The sequence below is a fragment of the Glossina fuscipes genome, unplaced genomic scaffold, assembly GCF_014805625.2.
Source record: "Glossina fuscipes isolate IAEA_lab_2018 unplaced genomic scaffold, Yale_Gfus_2 133, whole genome shotgun sequence".
NCBI classification, from domain to species: Eukaryota; Metazoa; Arthropoda; class Insecta; order Diptera; family Glossinidae; genus Glossina; species Glossina fuscipes.
The window spans coordinates 1,449,173-1,463,503 of NW_023998476.1; the positions used below are offsets into that span (position 1 = coordinate 1,449,173).

General features: G+C 35.3%; 1 protein-coding gene across 13 annotated transcripts in view; it reads left to right on the top strand.

The window, feature by feature from the left end:
- The window catches only part of LOC119640955 (RING finger protein nhl-1), an 88,530-nt gene extending 82,658 nt beyond the window's left edge, over nt 1–5,872 (top strand). For 10 of the 13 annotated variants that reach the window (XM_038039336.1, XM_038039338.1, XM_038039340.1 and 7 more), the window contains 2 exons: nt 5,288–5,364; nt 5,490–5,703. In XM_038039336.1, the coding sequence (XP_037895264.1) occupies nt 5,288–5,364; nt 5,490–5,703 (291 nt within the window). Of the gene's footprint in view, nt 1–5,287; nt 5,365–5,489 lie in introns of all 13 variants that reach the window. The other 3 variants (XM_038039342.1, XM_038039344.1, XM_038039346.1) reach the window with 2 other exon arrangements.
- The last annotated feature ends 8,459 nt before the right edge of the window (nt 5,873–14,331 follow it).

Sequence of the window (14,331 nt, forward strand, 5' to 3'; positions counted from 1 at the left end):
TCCCAACCTTCTTCCACACTTCCCAAACCTTTTCAAGTGAGTGGTTATTTCACAAATAATAAGCAATAGACAACAATAAGGCATAATGGCCCCGGGGCCGCCAGACAAAAACTCGAATAGATTTTATCTATTAAGTGGTACATCCCCCCAAAGAAAAAAAAGTAAAAATTCAGTTTTTCCGGTGTTGCCGATCAGCGGTATAACCCCTATTGATAAAAAATATATTGTTATTTCTTCAACCGATGCTCGAATAACAATTTTCCAAATTAGCCCTTTTGTTATAAAAAAAGCTCTAGATAGCATTACAACATACATCGACTCCATCTCATTTCTACGCGATGGGAATTTACTGGTCCTCGCTGGGAACCCGCGCGCAACCGAAAAACTCACAAAGGCCAAATCTTTAGCTAATCTATGTGCTATTTCAGCTAAACTATATGAGAAACTTAACTCGGTTCGAGGCGTAATTTATGCCCCTTGCTGAAAGCATGTGCCGGAAGATGAAATTGTTCGCGAAATGGGCATTCAAGGAGTGACTGAAGTATATAAATTAACCAAACTGAATGATGACGGAAAAACACGCTCTCCTACAGGAAGGATTATTTTAACTTTTGATCGCTATCGATTACCGCGAACAGTTGATGTGGCGTGGTATAAATGTAAAGTAGAACTATACATCACAAATCCTATGAAGTGTAAAAATTGCCAACGCCTGGGTCATACGGCAAAAAGATGCACTAATGCTGCATCTTGTGCTAACTGTGGTCATCCTCCACATACTGAAAGCTGTACCCGTAGTCTCTGCATAAATTGCAATGATCAACAATCAGCGTTAGACAAACAATGCCCACGTTTTGTACAGATGCGTGAAATATTAAAACTAAAACAGAAAATTACTGTAGCATGGGCGAAGCGCGACGCACATACCGGGAAAGATATCCATCTGCAGCCCATGGAATTGGCAAAAGTAATACCTATGCTGCTGTTGCCTCGCAAATCGAGCCTAGTAAGACTTTAACTGCAACTGCTTCCAATGAAAAACCTGTTCCACCATTAACCAAAAATTATATTGCGAGACCAGTTACATCACTTGCCAAAGATAATATTGAAAAAACCAAAGCAATTGCAAATGTTGAAAAAATCCAAACAACAACACATATGCTAAAATCTAATATACCAAATTCTCCAGAATCTCCAGCTCTCAACTTTACTCAACAAATCACAAGTGTTAATGAATCCATTCTTCAACCTTCAATTTCAAATTATTCACGTGCGTCAACCCGTTGCGCTTCAAATGTACCAAATCACCTAAATACAGATTATTCTGCTGGTAAGAATAAATCATTCACGAAAAATTCCTATAGTGACCTTCTCGACGGAGACGCTGACATGTCAACTTAACCCCCCCTCCACTCTGCTTACATGTCATTACAATTAAATAAAGTTTTTAAAATTCTACAATGGAACATTAAAGGACTTATTAATAATTTTGATGAACTCCGTACACTCATAAGTGATTTTAATCCAACCTTTTTATCGCTTCAAGAAACCCATTGTAGAAGCTCTTTTAATCCTATTCCATCCAAATCATTTACTGGATACTTCACGAATGCTGATCAAAATTCATATTCTAAACAAGGAGTAGGTGTTTTTATAAAATCAAGTATACCTCACAAACGCATAAATTTAAGCTCAAGTATACAGGCCGTAGCGATACAAATAATGTTAAATATAAAATTTACAGTGCTTTCGCTCTATATTCCATCTTCGCAATCGTTTTCTCAGCAAGAACTCTACAGTTTATTCTCCGTACTTTCCCCCCCATTAATTATATGCGGCGATTTCAACAGCTGGAATACCATCTGGGGCTCAACAGTGAACAACACTCGCGGTACTGTTTTAGAAAAAGCCTTTTTTCAAAGCAACCTTTGCGTTTTAAATGATGGAAAACCAACGGTCTTTTCAACTCATCATACTTTTTCACATAACATGTTGCTCTCCCTCACTTCTTTCTTTGGTTTCCTGGGCTATTTCTGATGATCTACATAATAGTGATCACTTTCCAATCATAATCGAAATTAAACTTTCAACGTCCTCTGCTACTCCAGCAAAACAGGCCAAATTCCTCCTAGATAAACCGGATTGGATCAATTACTCCAAACAGGTGGAGTCATTTTTGAACTCAAAGCCATTTAACGGAAACTGCAACCATGATGCTGCTATTATGTCTAAATCGATTCGCACGGCTGCTCATCTTTCTATTCCTCAATCCAACACCTCTTTTAAACGAGCTAGGGTTCCTTGGTGGAACAACACGCTTTCGTTTTTGAGGAAAAATAAAATGGATCTATGGCACCGCTTTAAGAGATGTCCTGATCAAAATCACTTGTTATTATACAAAAAGGCCAATGCTCTATTCAGGAAGGAATTACGGAAATCAAAGGCACTTAGTTTCGAACTTTTCTCGAGACGAATTCACAGAAATACATCAATGAAAGTTGTCTGGAACAAAATCAACAGACTTAAAACCTGAACGAAATTTCTGCCATCTGCACTCCCAATGGAACTTTAACTGACGCAGATGAGATTTCTAATTACTTTGGAAAAGTGTGGTGCGAATACTCCTCTGACAGCAACTTCTCCAGTGCTTTCATCGAAAATAGAAGGACTCCAATATCTCTTTCAAATAATATCGATAGATGTGCCATGGAAAATTGCGTATCTAATTCAGAACTTGGAAGATGTCTCTCCAATTTGAAGGGGAAGACACCTGGTCTAGACCGCATCTCATACCAAATGATCAGTGCTATGTCTAATTCAAGTGAAAAGAAATTACTGGACCTATATAATACGGTTTTTTTGACTGGCCATATACCCTACATGTGGAAACTGGCAACAGTTGTTCCAATTCCAAAGTCAAAAAATGTCTCCATCGCATCAGATTATCGCTCAATTTCTCGTTTATCTTGCCTCTCTAAGGTTTTAGAGAAGATTATGGCATTTAGATTATCTTGGTTTCTTGAATCCAAGAACCTGATAACAAAGCAACAAGTTGGTTTCAAGCGGGGTAGAGGATGCATCGACGCTCTGTTACATATTGATTATTTCACAAGCAAAGCAATTTCCGAACGAAATCACGTAACAATTCTCTCAATTGATTTCGAAAAAGCATTTGACAGAGTTGGTCGTCATGTTATCTTAAGACTCTTGAAATCATGAAATGTTGGACCCAAATTCTTCAACTACATCAAATCATTCATGTCGCATCGGCGGTTCAAAGTTAGAATCGACAATCATCTTTCTGATTCCTTTCCGCTAAAGAATGGCATTCCGCAAGGATCTCCTCTCTCTGTCACGCTTTTCCAGATCGCGAATGTGCGATGCAGGAAACCTACTGATGCATATTAACGGCTTACCAGTACTAAATGTGCAGACGCTCCATGTTCTCGGGCTCACGTTTTCAAACAATTATCGTTGCAAAGCACACTGCCTTCGGTTAAAAAACTCCCTTTTAACAAGTGTAAATTTCATACAGTACGTTGCTTGGAGAAGCCATGCGCATATTAACACTATCGCTTATCTTACCAAAATGCTTGTGTTAAGCAAGATTGAATATGCTTTGATAATTTATGGGAATAGCTGCAAATCTAATATCAACATCCTTAAACCGGTCTATCACCAAGCCGTTAGAGCAAGTTGTTATGCTTTTCGGACGACGCCCATAAATAATATTATAATTGAAACTGGTCTCCCAACTTCCCTCCTAGAAAATAGACTGTATGAGTTAAAAGCTAAAATAGTCCCTAAGCTTCTTAATTCAAACAAATCCATTCTCGGTGATGACGTAAGAAAGATTATTATTGCGAAGAAAATTCCAAAGTCACCATCTGCAATTGACCATTGTTTGTGCATCGCAAAGGAACTGAACATTCCCTTAAAAATTTTCAAATCTTTTGGTGTTAAACCACCCTGGATTTTGAAAGACTGCTCTTTTGACATCTCACTGTCTATGCACAAGAAAGAAGATACTCCAAATTACGTCTTCAGGAATCTAATAGCTGAGAAAACCCAAGTATTGGACAATACTGGTTGGAATCTTTTGTACACATACGGCTGAAAATCTCCTGGTCTGCCTCCTGCTTGTGCGGTGGTAGATGCTACAGGGCGCGTTCTTCTCAACCACATATTTCACGAAAGCACTTCAACTTTCATAACCGAAGCCAGAGCTATCCTTCACGCTGCCAACCTTGCCCATACCCTCATTGTTACCGACAGTTTGTCTGTATTACAAGCTACCCGGAACCCTTCGACTTCGAGATGGAGCACCATCAACAAATTAACGAATATAATTACTAGACCCGACGGAAAAATTAAAATGTTATGGGTACCAAGTCACATCGGTTTACTGGGAAATGAGCAGGCTGATCGAGCGGCAAAGTGTGCTGCTTCTGCTCCTCTAATTATGGATGACGTCATGGAAAAGTTGGATCTTCAAACATACATTGGAAGAAAAGTTAAAGAGAAAATTGCAGAAGGAAATTTACAATACCATCATCAATACTACTCTTGCATTAACCCTCAATTAACTCCACCTCTATATCCAACAAATGTTGAGAAAACCAAGATCCAAACACTTTCGAGAATTCGCCTTGGTCATACAATTGCAACTCACCAATGGATCCTGAAGAAGTCTTCTCCCCCAATCTGCTGTTGTGGACAAACTCTTACTATAAAGCACATTCTCTGCGACTGCCTCAACTTTTCCTTGGCTAGAAGTATTGCATTTGGAACGATTAACCCTTTGAACATTCTACAATCAGCTTCAGAACAGAATATCAATTCAATATTTTACTTTATTAATACTACTAAGCTTATTATCTAATATCCATTTATTTAAATTAGAGCCGATAGCCTGTGTTGCTAGTGCTCAATGTCTTTTTTTTTTAGTCTAAGAATTCAATTCATTAGTCTAAAATTAAAATGATAATAATAATAATATTTAAACTTGACCGAAAACCTCTGTGCTTGGAGCTAACTCTTGAAAATTTAAATGGGACAATCTCTCGGACTCTCTCGACCCAACCAAGCAAATTTAGTGATATTTTCACTACACGAGTTACTTTGAGCATAGTAATTTTGCGGATATTTTATTCTATTTACTTCTGCGCTCGTTTGTTACTTTCATGTAACATGAAACGGACACTTGTAGCGCTTATGCGAGTATACGCTTATATGCTCTCTTATTATTTCGAAGTGACTTTAAAAGATTATTTAATTAATTTTTTAGATATTCGATGTCAATGGCAAAGTGGTTTCCACATTCGGTGTCGAAGGTTCTGATGATGGTCAATTTAAATTTCCCAGGTATTATATTGATTGTCTATATTACACAATGTCATAAATTTACTAAATGCAAAGAACAAGTGCAATATTTTTCTGTTATACAACTTGGTTAAAAAGAATGCTAATTTCTGTTTTCATATTTGCAGAGGTGTTGCTGTGGATGATCAAGGTTATATATTTGTCGCAGATTCTGGGAATAATCGCATACAGATTTTCAATCCCGATGGTAGTTTTCTTAAAACCTTTGGCTCCTGGGGTTCCGGTGATTCGGAATTCAAAGGACTCGAAGGTGTGGCTATCATGTCTAATGGCAATGTATTTGTGTGCGATCGTGAAAATCATCGCGTGCAAGTATTCTAAGTTTAATTATCCCAGCATTTCAATGTAACGAAAGCGAACCAAACTCAATGATTATAAAGAATTTATTGCCGCCTTATCATTCATAATGTTTGTTGAATTTATTAAAAAAAAAGAAACTCAAAGAAGCTTTTGTTTATTCAGTAAAAGTGCTCTGATTTGTTTTCTCTTTTATTTATTCATATTTAAATCACATTTATTATTGTTGAGCATTAATTTTTGTTTTTATCACAAGTTGTAGTGTATTTTGAAAATTAAATAAATAAATAAAATTAATAAATGCAAGGACACCTTGCAAGAAAAAAACATGAATATCCATCTGATGCTTATGATACGCGATCTAATTAATTGCCATTTACGCACACTGCTGTCAAAATACTTAACGCAAACGTTGAGTAGAAAAATCTTCGAGTCATCGTTATCGATATTTTATCGTACTAAAACATTGCGTTACTTGAGGTTCTTTTAGGTACAGGGCTCTCTAGCTAATCTTTCTTCATACCTTGCCATAAATACTTAACTTGTAATTGTTTTTATTCGCCCCTACCCACACAATAACCTTTAATGATAGCTGAGACTTTATAAATTCCTATATATAAGTTCAAGTGTCCTTACATCTTAATCGCAAAAACAGATATATTTGTTAGATGAAACAGACGTACAATGCAATTAGCAAGTGGGTTGAGTACTTAACGTGCTGCTGGCTGCAATCCTATAGCTTTTTTTTTGTTTCTATGTATAGTGAGGACCAAAGGCCCAGGACCGTTTTGGTTACAAACTTTGGTCTTCACCAATTTTATATATATGCATAGTATTTTTTTAGTATTATTATTATTTAGATTCTTTTATTACTATTTAAATTCTTTTATCGTTATTCAACCTTTTATTGCATTTTCTCTCATTATTCAACTTCATACTGCATTAGTTTAAGCATATGAATACATGTATACATATTATCTTGGATTAGTTTGTGCGTATATTCCTTATTATATTTTTTTGATTAATCAACCGAAAACCGAAGGGGTTGCGGCATTCGAAACCACGTCAGCTGTTTTCTGTGTCTACTAATAAATGGGCAACGCCGATCATGACGGATAGCTCTAGTGAAAATGGCGATAGCATTTCCACTTTTTATTTTTTAATAGCCGTTCCCTCAACTTTTAAGGAGAGCGGAGTCACTCTAACAGGGAATGGTGAGGATTAGGGGGACTGGAAGCTGTGACGCTTGATTGGAGGACAAACGGTTTAGCCAGGGTTTCCCGTTAATAGGCTTACGGAAAGTTATTTGAAATTTGTTTCCAGTACCAACCTGATAATTATTAAATCGTGTAGCGTTAAGAAATTATTATAATTTTATTGGCGATTGTTTCTCTTATATTTTTCAGGCTTTGTCGGCTTTGCCTCACTATACTTTTCTTACTTGTTTTCTTAATGTTCTCGAGGCGACGGCTTTTATATTGTATTTTTTTTACATATAACGATAGGGAAGAACTCATAATACCTTATATGGGGAATGTGAAAACTGCTGTATATCGCACATTTCTGACAAATAATGTCCAAAATATTTTGCGATTATTGCGTAGATTTTTACCATTGGATGTCAGTCGATAATAGACCTTCAATCATGAGACTTTTTATTATGCCACGCCTAGGTAAGTAAAATGTTACAAACATTATAAAATGGTTCGCTTTACGAAACTTGATGGGTAATGACGTAGTTATAAACTGCTATAATAGAAATAGTGTTATTGCCTTTGTGATTTTTTTTTGGCTCCCACATAGCCGAGATTATCAATGCCGTGATTACCAAGTCGTTGACCGCGGGTTCAAAGTACAGCGCGTTAGACCTTGATCTTGCGTAGTGCGCGTCTGTTCCAAAACTTTTGTTAATAATGCTGTCTGTTGTCTAAGATCTTAAGTAGTTATCGATTTAGAGTTAAATATTATTTGGTATGCAATTATTTCATTTAATAAAACGTTATACGCTATGTTCGTCTCGTATGTTAATGTAAAAAAGCGTCAAAACTCATAAACATAATATGAAAACTGTCTCAAACAACTTACGAACAAGTTTATATTAGAAAGGAAAAAATTACGTTTATCACATATTTGCTTGAGTTGGCAAAAAATTAACTTTCGTTGTAGAGCAAGAAGGTAGCATAAGTAAGTTTTTCTTACTTATTTGCATTTAACACGAAAACCTAACGATTAAAATCATGAAATTTACGGGGTGCCTGTGCGAATTGAAATAACTTTACATTTAAGGTGAATGCGTTCATTCACACGTTATATATACCTATAAATATACGTTAAAGTCGGCACCTGTTTATTTTCCTATAATTCATTCTTATATTCTTTGAATAGTTTTATAAATTTGATAATGAAAACGTTAATGGTATAATGAATAGTTTAGTTGCTAAGCTATTGCTTTTGTTATTACTATAAACACTTAAACTACAATTGGTTAACATGCAACAGTAGAACGGAAATGTCACACAAAATGCCTTTTGAAAGAAAAGAGAGGACAAAGTTTAAGCGCATTTACGTGCCTATATCGGTGAGTAAATGTAATATCGGTAAGGCAAGTGTACATATATGTATAGTGTATGCATAGCTGTTCATAGCACGTATATGTGTGTAAGCGGATAAATTTTTGATTCTAGCCACTTAAATACACAAATTGATTGAATGGTACTTCGCTGCTACTGAAAGTGTTTTAATATCCTTTTAAAATCCATATCTGTACACATGCACACATATGCATACTTGACTGGAGGACCTTACATGCGTGTGAGTGGATAGGAGGCGAGCGTATGATTGGCTTAATGGATGTGCAAACTTTTACTACAATTTTAGGCGTTTCCGGTTTCCGTTTGTCATAAATTACTTTTTAAATGAAATGCCTGACCTTTGGCAAATTTATGACCGAAATTATTGCATGCACTTAATAACACAAATCTTGGTATTATAATAAATGCAATACCGCAATCACACGCTTATTCATTTCTTTGCATTTATTAGCGTGTAAGTGCATTACATTGAAAGGTATTGAATTTCGAAATTTCAAAATTAAGTGAATATATTTTCAAACTCGTCATAACGTAAAATCTGGTGGATGTCATAATGTTTTCACTGCATTTGCAACACATAGAACTGTTCGTCAGCAAGTTCATTGGCTATTCACTACAGGATTTTGATGCAAAATAACTACGATTGCGTGCTTGTTGTTGTGTCCATCCATACGTCCATCTATCCGTTTGTTAGTACGATTGCTCGCACTTTCATAAAAGTGCCAGCACATATTTTCCCCGTACACACGACTGCTTGTCTGTTCATCCACTTAACTGTCTGTCACATTTTGGTCTGTCTTTGCTCGCCATTATATGTTTTCACTTTTTTAATCGTTCATAGCCTTTATTTCCCGGCTTATCTACCTGTCCTATGTATCTGTGCACCTGCATTTACTTCACTCAGATAGTTCAACTTTTTACAGCCTTTATCCTACATTTTTTCATCAGTCAGTTTTTCCCTCCGTTGGGAATATATGCGTTTATTTATTCGTTAGTCTGTCTATTCAAGGTGACTGTCTATCCCTTCGTCAGTCCGTTTGTACTAACATGCGTTTGTCTCTCCATCGTTTCTATTGTCGGAATATACACTGCATGAAAGCTTGAAATGATGGCGTTTTTTTTAAACTCGTTTAGAAATTAGTTACGAAAATGAAAACGATGTTGAGAAATATATTAGGTGCTTGCGTTAGTCAACGGCTTCTACAGGTAAAAAGGATAGGGTAATGGAAATTACCAGTGTACCAGTTCGATGAATTTGACCTTTCTCTACATAAAATAATAGTCATATATTTAATAGTATTGATTCATTGAGTGTATGCCGAGCCGAATCGCACTGAGCGCTCAAAATTGTATTTTCGTTTTTCATTACTTTTGTTCACAAAATCTGCTGCAGACGCCCGTCAAACATGTTCAGAAGCTTTCAGTGATGCTGCCTCATCATATCCCAATTGCCGCTTTTGGTATCAAAGTTTTAAAAGTGATGTTACGGATTACCTGAAAATGTAAAATTTTTGGGCCCTTGTTGCAAAAGTTGCAAGGATGCGCTGATGCAGCTCGAATATGAAGTTCTGCGGCACCCAGGGTACTCATCAGACACGGGGCCTTCTGAATACCACTTGTACAGACCGATGCACCATGGAATGGCTGGCATGCAGCTTCGCAAAATTGAAGAAGTGCCCAAATAGCTCGATGATTGGATCGCTGCCAAACCAATATAAGTTCTTTAGGAAAGACTTCGCCATGTTGCCAAAAAAATGTTCCAGAACGTGTTGGAAAATATTTTGATTAATATATGTTGTACCAATTTTTCTGAATGATTGCCTCTTTCAAGTGAAAAAATGACCAAAATTAACGCAAGCACCTATTACATTCTCAATAGCTGAAGGCTGGAACAATCCTCAACAAAGTTTAAAAATTTTTCAATTTTTTAGGGGGTATTTACCCCACGTTGCAGTGGGACACCACAGGCAAAAAAAAATATTTGAATAGATCAATAAATACTTAACAAAAACTATTTCAATTAGAGCGTATTTAAAATCACCTCAAGAAAGTTTTCGAGGAGACAAACATGTAGTAGAATACTAACAGCGTTACACTTCTATGATAAGTGGGCTGTGTTGGGACTCAAGTATGCTAAAATTTCCTAGATGATTGCATCCTAAATAACGTATACCAAGCGGGCTTTCTATATTTGAACCTTGTAAAAACTGTGACTCGTTATATGCCAAATTTAAATATATAATCTGTGCGTTCATTCACAAAATCATTCCAATGTTAACCATTGAAGTAAAAGTGCTAAGCGAATGTGAGTTAAGGACCACCCTAATAAAAAGCATAAATTCACGAATCACCCTTATAAGTAAAGTAAACAAATATAAAGTTTCATAAACAATGAGTGTCATATAAACTCACTGTAAACACTTCTTACCGATATCCTATTGCACCCTACTACAAACATTTCTCACCCTACTATAAGCATAAGTGCTGGTTGTCGATAATTGGATAACCCGAGATTTCCTCCAAAATAGTCTGTTAAGAAAAGATAGTCTTTTACCGAACATCAGCTGCAACACCAAAGTTCCTAAAAAATAAAATGTGTTAAATAAAATAAAGAATGTTTGTGTGTTAATTAATTAATCAAAAAGTATAAAACCCAATAAATCCAAAAAAAAATAAAAACTTATTTAACTTGTATATATCGCGTCAAGGAAGAAGTTCATGGCATTTGTTTAGCAAAATTTAAAAACGCTTTTGTTCAAATTTAAAAGAGATTTTATTGAAACTAACTTATATAAGTTGGATTATCTTGTTAATATCTGTGTTTTGAAAAGCTAAGGCAATCAGTTTTCGTAGATTCCTTTTAAAAACGGCTTCACGCCGTCACGATAATTTGCAGATGGCATAATAAATGCTAGTCGGGCGTAAAAAGGTCCGTGCTGTACAGTAAATTAAAATTTCTCAATTTTTTCAGTTTCATTTTCTGTCGAGCTATAAGATTTGCATTTGTTCTGACATTGTTGTTATGGCAAACGACGTTCATTGGCGGTTCTCAATCTCTTCATAGTGGTGTAATTTTATTACGCTTCTGAAGCGCTTCGCAAATGTAAACTCTGTCCATTAATTGACGTGATAAGCAAGGATAAACTTTCCCTTTGTAGTCAGCCTTACGCAAGTCGTTTAGAGCATTTACGTAATATTTTTCTTTTATCAACCGGTGGTGACTTTGTATATGTGAAGCATTTTCCTCAATTCTTGGAAGAATTTCCTAGCATTCGGAAATGATTGGTGGACCAGAGTGTGAGGCATTTTATGTCATATCTTGTATTATGAGTTTTTCCAACGCATTAATGTTTTCTGACGCAATAACCGCTTTTGGACGGCCTTAAACTTGTTATACAAGCGATTCATAATAATAAAGCATGTGACTTCATTGTTAAAAATTGAAGCAAGTTGATCCGTGGACTCATATCGAAAGCCATAATAAGTCATAAGTCATTGTTAGCATTATTTTCAAGCCACCGCAAACAAAATGTTGAGACAGAGGTTAAGTGAAACTAAGCGTCAAACTTTCCAGTAGAAACTTCAAATGGCACGTGACAACACCTTGTGCTGCCAGACTTTTATCTTGATAGGGATAGTATCCGAAATGTTACGCGACTAAAATGCTACGGACTTTTTGCTTGAACTATGTTATTAAACCAACTGATTACTTACAAGTGCTAACAAGAATAGATGAAATATAATGGAGCTGAATTTGATTGTATGTACGGACATATTTAAGAATTTATTAGCTCTACGTCACGAAAATCTAATAAAATGTTACGTTTTATTAAAAGTTTTCTTTCATCAGGCGAACAACTATCATATGAAAGCAATGTCGATAATAAATACACTAAAAAGCGCGATAAAAAGAACTGAACGTAAGAGTAAAAGCATTGAGTGAGCTAAAGAAAGCAAAAAACTTATAAAATTTTATCAATGCGTCCGTATGCTTCAATAAAATACTATTCGTAGGAACAAGCAATTGATGGAAAACGTTTTTTAGCACAAGGAGTTAAATAAGGGCAAATTAGGCTCTAAGGCAAAAAATAATCGCTGGCGGTTATACAAAATTGCTTTTAAGCAGCGCCACGTATGTAGAGAGTACAATAATATATAAATAAACGTAAATGTAATTGAATGCATTTTCTCTATATCATCGTAAAATTATTAAATTTCAACGTTATAACGTTATCCCAGTAGTGGACTAACAAACTATGTTGACGTGTTATGTCTTTTATATACATATGTGGTGGTCTTGAAATGTGGAAAGAGAATAAACCAAAATATCCTGTAATTTCTTTCTCGTCAAGCTCTTACATCATACGCTCGGATGAAAAGGACTTATAAAAATTGAAAAGTTAATATGCACCAAGTGTTTCTTCAGTTAACTGTTTGCATTTCTTTTCTCTTTTGTAGAAAGGTGGGATTGAAAAAAAATATTTTGTTCGCATTTTTTTTTATAAAGGACTACGACCGCGTTAAATGAAGCATTAAAAGGGGATAATAATATGTATGGAATTTTTATTAAACTGCACCAGCAAAAAATTTTTTCTACGGGAGATGGTGTCAATATGCTTATATTCTATATTATATATATATTAATTTTAAATTTAACAAATTGACTGTTAGTACCTTAGAAAAAAAAAGAATATAAATAAAAAAGCGAAAAATATATAAAGTTTCTGTTTCTGTTATTATTAGATAAATGATGTAGAAGCGATTCGTCTTCCAAAACTATTCACATAAGTAATTTCATTAATTTACATACGAAAGGGATACATATGAACTTCCAGTAACGTGGCCTTTTTAAATACGGGCTTCACCGACGAGCTCTTACAGTAGGTTTATAATTTATGTGAATTTAGCTGACTCCACAGAACGTAAGATAGAGTAAACAAGTAAAAAGACAGAACAAAGACGTATTTTTCATGAAAACCCGTATATTGGGAGCTACCCGAAGCATCGTACGGCGTGATCCAAGTTTAGCAAACTTAATTTATTTCATAAAAATTTTATTATTTTTCAGTTTCCGAAATAAAAAAAAATTAGAAACTAAACTTTCTCCGCATTTAAGAGGTCACTTTTCATTATAACCCCTATATATATTAAGTATACATGTGATCCAAATTCCTTACCACACCTTTTTAGAATCTCAAGCTTTTCGATATATTGACTTTTTAAAATAGGAGTGATTGGCAAAGTGTACCGATCTGAACCGTTTTCAATAGCGTCTGCCCTTGGGTCAAAGCACCACATGCTAAATTTCACAAAAATCTCCCAAAAAATTGAAATGGACAGACATCGTACCAATAGACGGATATACAAGCTTAGCAATAAAAGTCGCGTCTATTTTAAGTTCTTTTTCTGGGTGTTACATAAGTTCGCACAAACTTAATATACCCTGTGCGAAAAAAATTCTACAGCCGGCTAAGGCTGATTATTGTACACCCTTTAATATCGATTTATTTGTTATAATTTCTCATCCGTTCTTCGTTCTAAAATTCCAAAAACTCGTTCTTACCATGTAAACGCGTACTTTTCATGAGAATTCTTATATAATAGAGCTAAGTTAGCTAAGCGTTTATAATACAGTTAAGGTTTTTTATTTTCCTGCTTCCAGCATAAATTTTTAAAAATTATACCGCGTACCAAGGCTCACATTTTATGGGAACGGAAGAGGGTTGAAACGTAGATCTATGTGGACGATAGTTAATGCAGTGAATTTATATGTTAAATTGGTAGTCTGGATTACTTTTCGACGTATAATAATGAAAACTGGACCATGTTTCAATATGAAAAGTTTTCGTTTGGTGACAACATTTAGGAAATTGGCTTAACTCCTCCAAATGTGTTGCAGTCACTTAATATGATATGACTTATTATTTTCCACCGATTCTTGTTGGGAAATATTAAAAGTAGCAAGTTTCTTTTATATAACGACTTGCAAAATAAGATGTTAGACGGCGAGTGGCCGTAAGAATAGTCATCCGATCCAATTAACTTGCAAGGGTATTCCTTT